The sequence below is a fragment of the Oenanthe melanoleuca genome, chromosome 1 (assembly GCF_029582105.1).
Source record: "Oenanthe melanoleuca isolate GR-GAL-2019-014 chromosome 1, OMel1.0, whole genome shotgun sequence".
NCBI classification, from domain to species: Eukaryota; Metazoa; Chordata; class Aves; order Passeriformes; family Muscicapidae; genus Oenanthe; species Oenanthe melanoleuca.
In genome coordinates, this window is record NC_079333.1 from 24,638,907 (window position 1) to 24,656,527 (window position 17,621).

A 17,621-nucleotide genomic window follows, 5' to 3' on the forward strand; every position below is an offset into this window, starting at 1 on the left:
CAATTCAATGACATTCCTCAGACTTTCTATGCACAAAATGAGCTCCATCGTCTTGGCGTAATTAAGCCCCAAAGCCAAAGCTTCACAATGTGACACCAAGGTGCTTTTCTAGCCAGTGTGTATTAGAAGACATGATTTCATGCCATCAACTACTATGCGTTTTGCATGCAGATTGTGAATACTGGCTGCGTGCTGCGCTACGTAAGGAAGCAGAGGCCAAGGAGAATGACATTTGTTGCTAAAGCATCAAATTTGTGACACCATGGTTAAAAATTTCCTCACCAGCTTCAGACTCACATGCTTTGCCAAGAACCACCCACACCACTGATTCAAGGCTGGTAGTCTGTGCACATCCTTTTGGTTTGTAAGCATGTTTTTTATTGCATATGAGTATTTAGCTGAGAGAGAAAGCTCCTTCCTTCAATCAAAAGCTTGTACTGTTTTCAAGCCAAGTCATCAATGTAGAACACTACCCTCAAATCAACTTTTAAAAAATGCTATCACACAATAAATTACTATGAAGCAACATTTTGATCACCCAAGTTTAGCACAATAAGGTTCATGAGAAACACAACACATTCATAAAAGGAAAGGGAAGAGACACAAGTAAGACAGGAATGTATGCACTATTTCCACCTGACCCAAAAAAAACCAAGTCTGCATGTGAAGCTCTTGGGACAAGTCTTGTTCCAAATACCTGAGAATTTCAGCATGAGATTTCTGAAATATGCCATTTGGCTATCTTGGAAGTGTGCAAAACTCATGTGATAAATAACAGAGCTTAAAAAGTGTCCACAAAAGAGGCACTGGTGTTGGGAGATATTTTAAAACATATATATATATATATATATATATATATATATATATATGCCCCCCAACTTCTTTCTCCCTCTATGTTTTTTTCTAAAAGCACCTCAGAAATAGTAAACACCTAATTAGACAAGAATTCCTGTCCGATGGCACTTAGGAGAACATAAAGTAAAGAAAATAAGAAGGATTAAGTGGGTTACAAATGAGCCAACACAGAACTGGGAACAGGACCAGGAACCTGTCTTAAAAGCTACTTCTTGTTGAGACCACACACTTTTTACTGAGCTCCTTCCATTAAGGACCCCGTGAAAACAGAATGAGCTTGTGTTTATTACCCAGTGCATGTGCTCTGCTTCTATCAAGCTCCAAAGAAAAGCAACAAAGCTAAGAGGAACAAAACAGCTCCCCTTCTTCTGAGAGACAATCCCCAAAAAAGTACCTCAGTGCTCTCAACCTTGCTGCGACAGCTGCTATGAACAGCCTAGACAGTTGTGTTGCAGTGGGATGGCTAAACAGATGGTACAGTGCAGAAGACATGTTAAACTTAGCATTTGATTTCCATAGTTACACTGATTGAAATCCTTTCTTAATGTTGCATTAGTGCTCACTCATTTACTGTTAGGCAGTAAATGCATACAAATTGGGCAGAGGCAGGGCAATTTAGCACCCAGCAAACCTGGCTTATTTTCTTAGCCATAGAAGATAAGAGATTTACTCTGTCAAAAATCATTGCTGCTACAAAAGGAGCTGTCAAATAAGAACTCACCAGAAAAACTTTTTTTTCTTTTTTTTAAAGTTAGTCTCCAGCAGAGCCGTTTTCACTTTTTGCCTGTAAAGTCATTACACATCAAGTGAGAAATACAGCAGTACTCTTTAGAAAAGAGGTCAGAGCACAGTTTCACAGCAGGCATAAATCAAGTCCAATTCATGCTGGAAATGAGAGTTCTGCCTGTTTGGACATGCAGATCTGCCCTGGTCCCTTGTCCCAACATCTGCAGTCTGGGCAGAATAGTCAGTCAGGTAAAGGAAATTGATCCAAATCCTGAACACGTGTTGTTCAAGGTTTTTATTACCATAGAAAGCATAATGCATTTCAGGAATATGCAGGTGGGAGGTGGAGAACTGACCTGACTCCATGATAAACTTAATGCCAGTTATGGAACTGCAACCAAAGAAACATCTCATCCTCATTGTATCTTTGTTCCTCTACAAAAGTGCAGACTTAAGTCTCAGAAAGGAGAGTTTGCATTTTCATCTTGAATCCAAATCCAAGTTCACTTACAAGATTTCTAACAAAAGAGTTTTTGCTTTCTTTTGTCATCAGTTATAATTAGAAGTGACAAAATGAGCTATCAATTTTACTGTTTTGTATTCTTCCTTGAATCTACAGTATGAGCAGTCACTTTGGAAGCACTACAAGCGTAACAATCTGCTTTAAAACTAGACAACAGCAAGGAGAGCAGGAACAGGACAGGATGAACCCAGTCAAAACCTGATGAAACTAGTTCTGTAGGGTGGAAAAATGTTTATGAGAAAGACCAGGCTCTACCTCCCAGTCCCAGAGTGGGGGGGAAGACAACAGGATTGTTTGCTACAAGCACAGAATTATTCAACATTCAAGGTGAAGTGTTTGTATGGAAAAACATTCATATGGAACACACATGGACACAAGAGCATATTAAGACTTAAATATTAGGCAAGTATTTTATAGTATTAGCAGAAATTACTTCATAATATAGGCGGAAATACGAATTCTAAAGTCAATAGCCAAAGCTACTCTTCAGGACAACCCTGTTTCTGCACAACTTCAGCTGCAGCAAAAACTGGCCAATAGTTTTGAAAAAGTGCCAGAAGGGATGAGCTGGAGTCTGAAGTCTCATCTTAGACACTATTTTCCTATGCTTATAACCATTTAGCTTAAAGACATGGACAAAAAACCACCCTGAACAGTGCAAATAATGAAAAAGCCCTTCAAACAAAAAGGAAGCACTTACAAAGTTGGGAGGGATCCTTCCCAAATCTCCCTCAAGTTTATTGTGAAGGCAAAGCAATGCAAAGAAAAGTCCTCTTGTATTCATTCACAAGAGCGCACAACAGAGCGGCAGAGATGCTCAAAACTAATCTAAACATAACAGTTTTTCTCCCTGTCTCTTCCACTGCCAGGCAAATGACTCCTGTCTTTCTCCAACTGAATACTGACTTGGAAATTATTATTCAGGCGCCAGCTAAGTATAGATTTGGGGATGGTGAATAAAGCCATAGTCTTGAGTACACTCAAATTTATCTCACCAAAAGTATATTCAAAAAATGCATGCATGTTTGAAAAATCTTGCAAGTACTTTCAGAACAGAAGAAACAAAGGCAACCAAACAACAGCACACTGAAGAGACTCACTGTCCATTTTTAAGAGCTGCCTGCAGTAGAAACTGTTTCCATGTCTATACAATGGAGACAAGGCAGAGGTTACGACTAAGTAAAGAAAACTACCTTTGCTGTTACAACTTATGTATGCATATGGCAGAACAATACATCTTTCATTATCCTGATATTATAGTGGCCAACATGTGGCAGTATCCTTGGGTGGGGAAGAGAAAAAACATCCAAGAGATTAATTTTCCCCACAGAGAAAGAGCTTAAACTACATAATTCTATTACATTTACTACAATCTTAATGAGATCCTTTACTAGCTAGAAGAAAGAAGAAAGGCACACTGTCACAGTTGGACATTTTATATATTTCTGGAAGTTATCACAGCACTGCCTTTGTGTTTCATTACTCCAAGGATGTGAGACCTGAAGGTAGCATTTGAGTAATGCCAGAATAAAGAGCAGCTGTAATTGGGCCACAGTAAGCAATACCCATCTATCACAAGCTTATGAAAAATGCCTTTAGACCTTTTGTTGGCTGTCCCACTGTCCCTGCTCCCTTCCAAAAGATTCTCTGTAAATCACCAAAGTTCAACTTAACAGCCTTGTGATTTACAGTCTTGCACCTGATTCTGGATTTTATATGGTTGTATTGCATAGATGAAGCTTAGGCAGAAGAACAGAAACAAGTCTAAAGATTAGTAGCAAAGATTAGACTGCACTTCTGAGAAAGAAGAAGGCTCAAGGAGTTGAGGTGGCTGAAAGACACAGAAGCAAAGATATGACCCAGTAAGAACAACAGCAGCAAATCTCCAGAAATGGTAGTAGCTTTGATTTTATGAGCTGACATCACTGGAAAAAATGGACTGGTTTTCCAGCCCAAGATATACCTGAAGACATGACTGTGTTTAAAAGCCCTCCTATTATTTTTTAACTCTTTTAAGTCAGCCATATTCACACCCCTGAAAAACACTGCTTCTCTTGTAACAGGATGCTACTTACTTCACAGACCAAGGCAGACAAGCTGTAGGATGTACCTCCATGAACATAAAATACTCTATATGAAGCGAAAATAGAGGGAGGTTTTGATGAAAGTAATATTTCAGTTACTAAACACACTGGTATTCTGAAAAGAACCCCCGCTGCCGAAGCACCAAAATGTCCTGGATTCCTCCTGTTGAGGCTGGGGTTGTAGGGATAGGTGGCAGAGGAAAAGAAGAGGGAAGCCCTGCTTCTGAAGAATGGTTCGAGAGATTCCTGAAAAGTTCAGATTCTCTTTTCTTTCACTAGCCAGGGAAATGTTGAACTTCCATCATCAGGTGCCTCATGCATGTAAACTAGTATAAAAACACACACATGCTTGTCGAACACAAAACTGTATGGGAGATGAGAGAGAAGCCTCTAAGTTTTATAATAGGAAATTCCAACTCTTAAGTTACAAATTTAATACAATCTCAAATTGTTGATAAATTGAAAAATCAGTCTGAGAACTGTTTGCAGTGCAAACATTGTTGCATACTAGTGCTGCAGCATAGAAAAATTCTTTTTAGAGTGTTAGACTTCTCATAATTTAAGAAGGAAGTTATCAATACTTTATTAGGATAATACCAATTAATTTCTACTGAAAAGCCTAAGATACATCTATGAAGTTAGGCTTCAAACATCCATAAAACTTGTGCTCAAAATTCCAATTGTAGTCCAAAATTGATGTTCAGAAAACAATGTTCCTTCATAGATTTGTCTGTCTTCAGAGTTACAACAATTTCTGTCTCTTTAAAAAATCCAGAATATATTACATCGCATTACAACACCAGTCACCATTCTTCACAGGTAGCTAACAGCAAGTGTAGCAATTACACATCATCACAGCAATACTGAGTAGGAAAGTAACATATCTGTGCCTCCCAGAAATGCCTAAAAGAGCAAACCAGAACCAGATATATCCAATGCAAGTCAGCACCACAGAATTTCAGATGCAACCTATAGATACTACAGCTTCCAAAGAAAATTCTTTAATTACCATCTATGCACACTTTTGCAGAGCAAGGAAGTTCCCTGAAAACAAGACCTTACTTGTGTATAGACTACTGGCCTGGAAACAACCAGTTCCACACTGCATAGAAATATGCACTGGGCACCTTGACCTCAAGAAACAAACTCCAGCAGGGCCTACAAACCCAACTTTGATAAAACAGGTCAAAACAAGGAGAGTGCTCTTGCGTCTAAGAGCTTACAGCAAGGAGTGACTATATTCTCAGTAGTTCTCTTTCAAACATGCTAAAAGCAGCTGCCTAGAAGTTTTTCATGCATACAAAAAATCCTTCTGTCTGCTGAGTCCTCTGTTCATAACCACTCAACAAAAATAACCACCTCCTATCTATTGTCATCTTCTGTAATTCTTCAGTTTAGATGGCAAAGATTTGTGCTTCTGAAGCTGCAAGTTCAAGTTCTGCTGGCAACTAGCTGTAGCAGTCTTGTTACACACATAGTTGTAACAAAAAACCACAACCGACAACATTATCACTTTCACTTCTTCAGTCACTCCTGTTTATTAAAAGCTCTGAAGAGATTTTTATCACTATTCAATTCTAAGACAGAGAAGCTCTGAGAGAATTGCCTGTGCCAACTGACATGTCATCAGATGTTGTATCAATACAACTGGGTAAGAAGAACCAATTCTATGCAATATTACTACTTAAATCTATTGTGGCTCAACATGCTCAAAACGTTGAAAGAAAAGGATCTTGAGAAGCAATACACCAAGAAGATAAGAAGATAGGCAACATTACTAGCATTGTGCTGGCAATAATTTTTTTTAGATTTAGCATTTTTATAATAAGTACAGATCTCATAAATGAAGTCTCATGTAACCCAATTGTAATAATTAGTTTAAATGCTATACTACACCCAGCTGACATCAGGAAGAGCTGTGTGCAGAATGACTTGAGAGAATGAGAAGCTATGCTGGGAGCACAACTCTCCAACACTAATTGTGACCTAATGAAAAATGCCATAGAGTATTTGGTCCAAAAGAATCTGCCCTGAACATGTGCTCATCTAGGCATACAACCCCTCCATACACAGATACTACTTTCTTAGCAGAAGGAAACCTGAGTGCTGAGATAGGATGGAAATACACTGCGACAATAACAGATATTTCTCAAGCAGTAAGAGGAAATGTTAACTACCCAGGCTTCAATTGTTTGAGATTCAATATTTAACTTATTCCACACCCAAGAGGCTGACTAAATGACTGTTGCTCTGTCCCAAGTCAAATATTCATCATTGCTTGATATGTGGAAGACAATTTAATTGTGCAGCAATGTATCTGTTTTATTGCTAGCAGCTTCCTCTTTGGTCATGGAGGTTGTAATATTGTCTTGTGCATACTGCATTGGTGTCTACCTATGAAAGCTAGATAACAAGAGATCTTAAGAAGCAACTCCAAGAAAAAAAAAATCTCCACTCAACAGCACCTACAGAAGTACAAACAGAATATTATCTATGAGAGAAGCATTTAAGAAAGTGACTGTCAGCCCTCATCACATATTTTACAGCACTAAAAAGTGCCACATACATACTGGAACATTTTGTCATTTCTATGTGATCTTTGTGCATATCAGCTGATAGCATGACAGTATGTAGAATATTGCAATCTGCTACTAACACACATACACACACCATTATCAAAAATCACATCAAAAAACAACCCTCTTACAGGCAACCCCCAGACCAGCAGATATTACAGTGTACTGCTACAATATCTTCTTCTCCTCAGCTGTATCAAAAGCTCGCAGGTCCCTAGCTTAGTTAAAAGCACCCAGTTTAAACCAATAAGTCACCAAATCACTGAACAAACTGAACAACTTTACTTTCAGCCCATATCTTTACTATTCAGATCATATAGACTCACCTTAGTCCATGGATGTGCCTTAATCTGAGGAAATTTGAATTCAGTATAGTTTGGATTCATTTCTCTAATTTGCTCCCTTGTAGGCGTTCCCAGAACCTATACAAGATGGAAAGAAAAAGGCAAATTGTTTGGATATGCTTCATATGGAATTAAGACTGAAGTACAACCTATCAGACATTGAGAAATAACAGAAGTCAATCTATGTAACTAGTAAGTTAATATAGTGCTGAGAGCAAAACAATAAAACTTTTGGACCCACGAGAGGGAAGTCTTCTCTCTGGGGACCCTTCTCCAGTCTTTGATCACTGTGCAGAGGAAAAATGTGTTGCACTCTTGCTGCTGCCACTTGCCCAGTCAGTGGGCAACACTAAGAAAAGCATGGCTGTTTCTTCATTCCCTCACACCACAAGGCTTCTATACACTCTGATAAGACCCCCTCACCCCCCACCAAGTCTTCTCTGGTTCAGGTGAACAGTGCCAGCTCTTGCAATCTCTCCTCATGACAGATGCTCCAGTGCCTTAATCACCTTTGTGGCTCTTGCTCCAACATCAGAGGTCTCTTGCTAGCAATTCAGTTCATGCTTCAAGCCCAGTGTAAAAAATTAATTATCTTACAGAGTTTTCTCACAAAATTAAAGCACCTCTCTCAAATTTAGTGATATTTTGGTGGGGTAGAGAGTTCACTTTAATTAGGTTTATATCAAACAGTATTACCAAACACATTCAGGATTGCAGTTCACTGCATATGGTTGACTAAGGATCAGACAAGTAGCACAGACTGTATTTTCCAAGTCACAAACAGCAGTCCTCTGACAAGCTTAAAAGATCTGCCAGTTACTGCTGAGTGTCTCCTGCTCTTCTCACAAAAAAAAAAACAAAACAACATGTAGGTTTGGGTGGTGCTTCCTCATCTCAGTACTTCCACATAGAGGACAGATTTAAGTTTAAATCTAACTTGGAAGTATCTAAAAGGGATACCACCTCTGGTTTACCTTCATCAAGCTGTATTTCTCATTCCCAGAATCAGTGCAATGTTATTTATGGATGCAAATTAGTTGTATGAGAGATAACAAACAATTGCACATCTCTTTGTAAGGGCAGGTACATTTTGAAAGGATTTCAGAAATCCTTTGAGAGAATAAGCCTGACAATATGGCATTAGTGCTTTCTTTTCAGTTATCACCACGTATGAGAGCCATTGTCTTCTAGCTACATATAAAAATTGCAAAGTATGTTCAAGAAACCCCATTGTTTTCTGCTTGCACCCAGTTCTAGGCACCATTTTGCTATGCCAAGAGAAGGGGAGATGGCAGAAGGCAGGAGCTGCTCCTCTATGCTGGGCTCAGGCTCATCTATAGTATGGCACTATAGTAGTGGCACTATTTTGGCCACAAGACAAATCCCTCCACACAGCTTAGTGCGATGGTATCACCTCATCTCATCAGACTGTACTGTTACCATCAGGCAACAAACGATCACATGATGCTGGCGCTCTACCTTGCTGCTTGATTAAGAAATATCGGGTTACAAATTCTGGTATCTGTGTACATTTTCATTCTGTTTAGAAGAATGGAAATTACAAAAATACACTCCAGAAAGTCAGGTAAGGAGGTAAATGAGTAAGGTAACACCTGTTTGAGTAATCTGTGGGACAGAGAAACTATCACCAGATATAATGAACAAAACTTGGTACCTCTTTGCTATTTAAAATAAGAGTTGCATAACACAAAAAATCCTACCCTCAAAGCAACCTTTTAAATAAAGAGCAGCAGCAGAGGGAAAAACTCTGCAACTTGTTCAGACAGTTGCTTCTCAGCTAACAAATTTGACCAACAAATTGCAGAAAATGAATAATAATGCACTGTAGATCACATCGCTCATGAGGATTTAAAACCCACCTAATTCTAAAAGCCAAGGGTTACTCTCAGAAATGCCAGCAGATTTTTTTCATGTGTGTCTGTTTTTGCTTAGGAGATAAAGAGAATTTTTGCAGATTCCATATATTTTGCTCAGCTTTCAAAGGAAAAAATAATTGAAAGGAAAATGTGCCCTTTCCCTGATGGTTTTCTGTCTGGCACCCACCAGAGCATCAGCCACCCAGCTGCCAGCCCTGCCAGCACGGTGCTGCCCTCAAAGCTTTGATGACCATCACTCTCAAACCTTTCCAGTTCTAAAAGATGAGGGGATTTCACACCCTAAATATTATTTTCATACCAATTCAGGATAAAAGTAATTTTTAAAACCTTGGAAGTTTTTTCAATTACTTAAATTAACTTTCTGAAAAATGATGGCACCTTCTATTGCTCTCTCATCTTTTCTAAAAGCTAAGTATTCAGTTCTCCCTAGTATAAACAATACTTTTAAAAAAGCATGTTTACTTCTTCACCCTTTTTCTCCTCAAAAGATTCCTTCAATAGCTTTTCTAAGAAGCAGTAAGTGGATTTATTTTTAATATGGCCCAAATATATCAACCTGTCTTGGTTGCTAAGGCTTCTAAGAACAGGAGCCTACACAGTACAAGTATATTTAAAGATCACCTATAACATCAGAGAGCTCAGACTACATAAGCAAGGTCAATTTCATGGAAAACCCCACAATGTCTATTCATATATTTCACTAAAAGCACAGCTGCAACTCCAGATGATGGGAGAGGGCAACTCCTGAACTCAAGCACAGACATCGAAGCAACAGCACTTAAGGTTTCATGAATACTTAGAAAAGAAAGTACTGAAAAGTGATCATGGTAGCTGAAAGAAAGGATTGTCTGACCTTTCAAATACATAGCAGCCTTTGGCACATGAAATAACTGTACAAAAGGAAAAGTGAATACTAGTAGCTACACAGTGTATTTATATTTACTTAGTTCTCTTGAGACTGTAAAACCAGATTAAGATTCCAATTTGTACTGAAAGCGGATTAAAGGGGAAAAAAAAAAGCAACCACAAAACAACACACCCCAACATCCAAGCAAAAACTGAAAAGAAGTAGCTTGGAAGGAAGAATAGAAGTTTTAAAGACTGTGCCAAATTCAAGTTACAAATTAGAACAGTGGGATGAACAAAGTGAAAAACTGTAAAACTCTACCAGTACTTGACATATTTTGAAGAGGTCCTGTAGTGTATCTCTCCTCATCCCCTAACATTTCTGTTTGCTACATGATTTGAAATTGTACCTCACTGATTCATACCAAATTTTCAGTCTATTAGGAATACCTTCAAGTAACCCAGGTAACAGCAATCACTTAAGCTGCTGCAAAAATTGGTCAAAATTTTCTTTTGAGAAAGAAGCATGAATTACTGTGCTCATTTTTGGCAGAATTACTCCATGAAACAGCTGCTCTTGCAGTATCAACTCTGAAAATACTACGGAGCAGATGTTCCTTGGAGAGCTTTCACAGAATCAGAGAATGGTAGAGACTGGGAGAGATCTCTGGAGGTCATCTGGTCCAAACCTCCTGCACAAGCAGCACTGTCGAAAGTCAGTCGCCCAAGACCACATCCAGACAGGTTTTCAGTATCCCTATGGACAGAGACTACAACCTCCCTGGGTAAGCTGTTCTAGTGTTTGACCATCCTCACAGCAAAAACTGATTTATGTTCAGATTGAATTTCATGAATTTTAGTTTGCGCCCATTCCTCTTGTCCTGTCACGGGATGCTAAAGAAAAGAGGCCAGCTCCCTTTTTGAACCTTCCCATCACATACTCTGTACACTGGTAAGATCCCCATTGATCTTGCAAATGTCAGAGAGCTTTTAAGAAATACAGGATCAAATACTGAATTATTCAGGTCAATGCAGATTGGCACATACTATTCCACTTCCTGGAGAGTCTTATGTTAAATGATTTTATCAATGAAAATGTTGTGGGGTTTTTTTTTCTATTTAACACTTGAAAAAACAAAAAGAGAACCAAGTAAAAATACTATTGTTTGATGGAATCAACTGTAACTAGAATGAAGACTTAACTTTCAAACAAATGAAGGGGAGATCTATGTGAGACTACAAAGCATCTTCCTGCAAGTGAAGATGCCAGGTCAATTAGTTTTGCTCTTCACTACTGATTGTCATCATCATCTCTTAAATAAAAAATAAATAAGCATTATCTACTAAGATTAACTAAAGAATACACTTCCTGAGAAGCAGACTGATTCTCCTAGGATAAAAATTGAACACAACAGGTTTCACAGTATATTCCGTCAAGTTTTCCCTTGACATCAATCTGCAATGAATGAATCTCCCCAAAATATTTTTATTTATTCCATGAACATGGTTCGTGAAAGTAGAGTAATGGTATATATCTCCTGCAGTTAAAGAAAATCTATGAGAAAGAAAGGCTCACAAGAATGTCATCCTTACCAAACAAGAAGAGGGGATTTATGAACCTGGAATAAGCCCTGAACTTAAATAAAGATTTTCAGTTTATGTTCTTACAATTGACTTTTATAGGAGAAAATAATGGATTATTCAGCTCCAAAAGACACTTCAGTTACACCTCAGCACCAAGACAGCTGCTGCCCACACCTGTTTCACTATGCAAAGCTGCGCTGAGTCATTTATGACCAAACACTCACTATTGCAACAGCAGAGGAAAAGCAAACTGTAAGAGTTTAAAAAAATCCCAGTAGAATAAAGGCCCTATATGACAACTACTGTTACTGCTGAATGTTTGCCAAAATGTAATCAGTTAGAAGCATAGGGAGCTTGGTTAGAACCAAGGGTTTAGAAGCTCCAGCTGGTAGTAACTGAACTAGAGAGGGGAGAATGCGATAATTTAAATCAGAAACCTCTAGAAAGGCATGGTTACAGTGCTATAGTGGTCTTCCCTGGAAAAACTGTGCAAGTTTATGAGGAAATGCATTCCTAAAAGCTTTATGTTTATGGCTTGCCAGATGGTATAATTAATACTCCTACAAACATGACTGCACCTCTTCAGAAAGTTGTGCCAATAGTTATTTTAAAAATTCACAGTATAGCATCTCAAGCAGCTAACACAGCTTGAGACAATACTTCAAGAGGTCTGTGGTAGAAAGTAAAATAAACTTACCCACTTTATACACACTTCTTTCAAAAACTCTTTCTTGTCAAACAATGAAAGTCTACGAAATAAAGATTTTTTTCCATTCATAACACGAAAGGAGCTATACATTAGGAATAGGAAGAAACCCATTGTCACCACTGACACGAATATAATTGCCCATCAACTTTTTATACTGCCTGCCTGCAAGCACTGGAAGTGATGAATTAAGTGAGGCACAAGAACAGCCAAGTTGTGATATGGGGGGACATCAGCAAAAAAAGTGCCAGGAGACCTCCCTTAGGCCTGAGAACAGAACCCAAATGAAAGCCCATGTCAGATGCAGGCAGGTAGTCAGCACAGGACCACATCCAATAAAACGAAACGCTTTCCTATGGCTTACTCCCCCAGAAGAGAAGGCTTGTCTCTACTCATTAACTACTCTGACTGCATTTATTTTATTTCAGAAACTGAGCCCAAAATAGTACCTTGACATTTGAGCATGAGCCATATATTGTAATTGCAGTCTTTACTTAGCATTACGCCCAGTAAAACTGTCAAGAGCCCAAAAAGTTACACATGAATAGGACTCCTGATACTATTGAACTTGCTTTTTCATACATTTTTCGCCCTTGCTCCCCCTTACCCAGGAACTATGAGAAGAGGATTTTATTATTTCTCTTAAACTACCATGAAATGCCAGTTTTGGTGCAAGGAATAATCACAGTGCAGCAACAAACAAAATACTCAAAGCAAACACTATCCCCTATCCCATAACCCCTGCTTCTTTCCTGCAGTTTTCACAAGTTAGTTGATTCATCTCATACTCCAAATAGTAGCATACAGAAAAAATATTTCTGGTAAAGAAAACATCAGACAGTTTGGCTGACGCTGTCCTCCCCATGTCCCAGGGCAGCTCAGACAATTATTGCTGCTTCGTTCCTTTGAGAGATCTTTTTTTTCTGCTTTTGAGGGGAGTAATGGGAAGGTACTAAGCATAAACTTTGAGAAGATTATTATCTTAGAAACAAACCCCTTACCTTTCTGAGATTGACTTCCTACAAGAGGGATAAAGAGTAATTACTGTCTGCAGGAACTGTACTTGAAGACATTTTAGTTTGGAAAGCATATGCCAGCCAGTTTTACTTTGACAGTTCTGGGACGCTGTAGAGCTTGTGAGGCCAACACACTCTAAAGTTTTCACAGGGAGCAAGCATGGAAGTCCTGCAGCCACCACTGCTGCACTGCAAAATGTGCACAGAAGATTGGAGATTGATGAAGGAATCTGTCCTGACTGCATCTCAAAGAAAAATCACTCTTGTGGCCTAGGTGCTCCTTCTTTCAAACTGTATTCAGCAGGGTCCCACTTGCACAGTGGACTTTCAACAGTGAAGTGGCAACTGCAACCCTCCTGGGCTGCTGGAAGAATCCATCAGGTACAAAGCTTCATGACTGCTCTGAGGAGAAGTGTTTACTTGTATGTAATTTCTTTACAGTATCACTGATGAAATCCACACCGCCACCACTGTGACTGTTTCAGAAACTGAGCACATTTCTGAAGGAGATGTCACTTGAAAGCCAGTAGGGGTATGAATTTTAACGAGTATATTCGGTTACCTATTTAAGATATTCCCAGCGATGGGACAACCTAACATTTGGAACAGCAAGCAGGAGCTAAAAATAAGAAGTAAGAGTCACCATTCAAGATCAAAATTTGGAAAAAGCACAGCACATTATTTCTCTCCTGCAATAGCATAAGTATTTAAGACAAGTATACTGGGGTTAAAATTATTTCTTCAGATGGAGCTCCAAGACAGTATTCTCCTCTATCAAATATCATTTTGTCAGAGGTAAGTGGTCAAAGTTCTCTATTTCCCAGCCAGACTGAGAACATGTGGAAAGACCATATTTAAAGAAATAGGAACAAGAGGAAAAAATTAAGAGGACTCCTGATGCAATTGAACATAATGCTGTGGTTCTAGACGGGCACAGTTTTTCAGAGCAGTATGCAAATATGCAGTAGGTCTGGAGAAACTCCAGGTGCAACTATATGGAGAAGATCTTGCAAGACTGCTTGAAATGAAACTACGTGAAGACTGTTTAAAGTGCACCAAAATCTGTCAAAAGCCAAAAATGCTTGTGATCCAGGCAAGGGACTGAGAATGTTGAACATACAGCCCGCAGGAAAGACATGTTGTGCCAACTGATATGTCATCATGAACACAGCTAAAGAGGAGATGTCAGCAAGAACTGCATGAGAAAGGAGAACTAATTTAATGTGATGGCATTTTGAAGTCATTATCCAGTCTAATGCAAAAAACTTCACAGCCAGGTGTAGCATTCACTTGCTATGTTGTGAAATAAACTCTGAATAATCACAGCTGAATAAGCAATTGAAGAGAAAACTGAAAAGTTTATCTTGGCTCAAAAAAACACCTCAAGTGTGACTGTGACTCAAACATCTTGAATTGATAAGAACCAGCAATAAAATTTCTAAGCTGACCTCTTCCTGCAGTGGAATCAATCAAATATAAAGGATGAAAATCTGACATATTTCCAAATGTGTGGTATTTTCTTACTACAGCTCATTTTTGGAAGTTTAAAATACAGCATTTTCCCTGCCCCTAAGTTTCAGACACACAGTTCCAATGAAGCTATCTGAAAAGCAGGACCACAGACAGTCAAACAGCAGATCCCAGGTCCCAACCTGCAAGCTTGTACCAAGCTCACCACTATTCTACAACTGTCAGATCCTACAGCTCTGCTTCTCCCACAGCCAACTAGCATTAAGATAAGTCTGTGTTACAATGAAAGCCTTAAATACTAGTTTTCTATGACAGCAAATGGAAGAGGTGGATGCCATCTGTCAAAAAATTTTTAATGAATCCTACCCTAAAGGAAACTTTATACAACATCACGTTTTACATGTTGTGCCAAGATTTAACATTTCTGGTAATTTTTTTCTTTGCATGTCCTCAACTGTACTGCTGCTATGAAACTTAAACTCACTCACGTAGTTGCTTCTTTTATACCATCCTTTTAAATATAAGTTGAATTTCAGCATCCTTCTGGAAGTTCGTAACAGTAGAATGCTTCATGTCTTCTTTGCAGAGTTAAAAAACAAACCTACTTCATTAAATTATTGGTTATTTTTAAAGGATACACAGATAGATGGGATACACACAGAGATGGGACAGATCCCTCCCAACAACTGGAAAAATGGAGACAGACTGACTCATTATATACTTTTTCCCAATTCTCAAAAGGTGAGGAAAAAATTGACGTAAATGCACTTCCTCCCTCTACTCCCACCATGAGAAATAGCTGTAAAGTGAATACACCATTGCAAGGGAAACACCTTGTTATCCCATTCCTAGACAATTTCTCATGGCTGTTGATCTTGAACACAATATTCTCAGTTATAACTCTCCTCTGTATTCTCACCTTCACCTTCCTCTAGGGCTTTTCTGAAAACTTCACAACAGAAGATTAGGGAGACAAGGGCACTGAAAAGCAACCCATTTCTCCAGTTTGCACTCAGCATCTCTTCCAGTCTTGCCTTCAGAATATATGCTACATCGGTAACAAATACTGTCAGAATAACATGGTACCCCCACCCATTCAGGTGCACATTTTACATTACACTTTCTTCAAGTTTAAGTGAACATCCTTTTTTGTGATTACTTCTGTAAGATTTACAGTATTTTTCCCCCAGACTTTCCTAAAACATACTGCGTCAGTACATTTTGTTTCATTTCACTTCTATGGGTAGTGGACTACATAGGTAACAAAAGATGAGAAAACCCCAGCACAAGGTGTGAATAATCATTAAATATCCCCCTTTCTGTATTTAAAGAAATTAGCCAGAAGTTTGTTTCTGTGAGGGTGAATATCATAATTTCAACCTGTAATTTACTGAAATACCCTTTACACTGGGTACTCCTTCAGCTGCCTTGAGAAATAACATCAGTTTTCGAGTACTATGCATCATCACTGCTACAAGTTAGTCAAGAAACGCTACCACCACAGATGGTACAAAGGCTATCAGCAATTTTACTGAAGTACTCCTCTGCTTCAATACAACTGAAGTGTAAACAAGTCCCTGGAGCACAGATGTGCTATGGAATTACTGGTTCATGGATGTTTTCTTCAGTAGTGCAGAACTGATGCTAACAGCTTCTTTAGCAAACTTTCAAGCAAACCACGAATTTCTGCTTGTCAAACATGTCAATAATAAAAGACCATCTATCTCCTGATTATTTAACTTTCACATTGTGAAATCAAAGCAATGGTAGGGCAGAGTACTATGGTTTCCCAAATAAGGCCTCTCTACACTCAGCTTTCTGATCAAGCCAGGACACCACAATATAAAATTCTATTTACAAAAATTCAGGTAGTGGTCAGGCTCTTCTCATGGACAACAAGTGAAAGGACCAGAGGACATAGTCTTAAGCTTCACCAGGGAAAATTTAGGCTGGACAATAGAAGGCATTTCTTCACAGAAAGGGTGATAAGATATTGGAATTAACTGCCCAGGGAGGTAATGAAGTCAATGTCCTTGGAGGGGTTTAAGGAAAGACTGGATGTCTCATTTAGTGTTATGGTCTAGTTGACACGGCAGTGTTGGGTCATAGGTTGGACTTGATCTTTTTCAATCTTGCTGATTTTCTTTGATTAGCATTAGTTTTTCCAGATTTTAGACATTAATCAAGAAACGAACAGGACTTTTCAGAAACGTCCAAAGGCAAACAGCACATGTTATCACACAAAATCCTGAGGCAGTCTGGTCATCAGATATGGATCCCTTCACATGTTAGAAAAGCAGTGTAGCACACCACAGACATTTCTTAGAAGTTAAATATATTGTCACTTGTACCATCATTAGCCCTACATCTGAAAGCAACTCTAGCTTTTCATTACTACTTCCTAAGCAAACTGACCCAGCTGGGATAAACTGAGTTTGAAATACATTGGGAAGAAAGGCAATAAGAAGAAAGTCACAGGAGAAGTATGTGGAAGCCATTTCCAAAGGAAAGCTGCTGAGTGGAGGATGTTCAGCAGGACAGACAGAAACTCACTGTAAGAATAGCCAGATTTGCATGGTCAAAACCTGGTACAGATGGGGTGACAGTTTAGAAATATCACAGCACACCCCTGAGCCTCACTGTGTTCTTCAGGCAGGACAATGACCAGTGAGTGTTGGTTCATGTCATACACTCTCTCAGGAAAGGGACAAAGACACCAGCAGGTCTTCTAGTCAATGACACAGACAGGTAGGAAGTTCTCCTTTTTCACTCACAGATTTGGGGTTTGAGGGGCTTTTCACATGCATGCCACACAAATATTTATGCATCAAAGTAGTGGCAAAATCAAGGAAGAAATTCTCCTAATACAGTCCTCTCATGGTGATGAAATCATTAAAGCTGAACAGCATGTGTATACATCCTCTGTAATAATGCCATATTATGCGCATAGTATAGATTCAGAGGAAAATGATACTGTTATCTCTTGAAATCTT

General features: G+C 38.8%; 1 protein-coding gene across 2 annotated transcripts in view; it reads right to left on the reverse strand.

Moving 5' to 3' along the window:
* GSK3B (glycogen synthase kinase 3 beta) overlaps positions 1-17,621 on the reverse strand; it is a 146,207-nt gene that overhangs the window by 23,392 nt on the left and 105,194 nt on the right. For both annotated transcript variants that reach the window (XM_056494430.1, XM_056494422.1), the window contains exon 8: positions 7,091-7,186. In XM_056494430.1, coding sequence (XP_056350405.1) covers positions 7,091-7,186 — 96 coding nt within the window. The remainder of the gene's footprint in view (positions 1-7,090; positions 7,187-17,621) is intronic.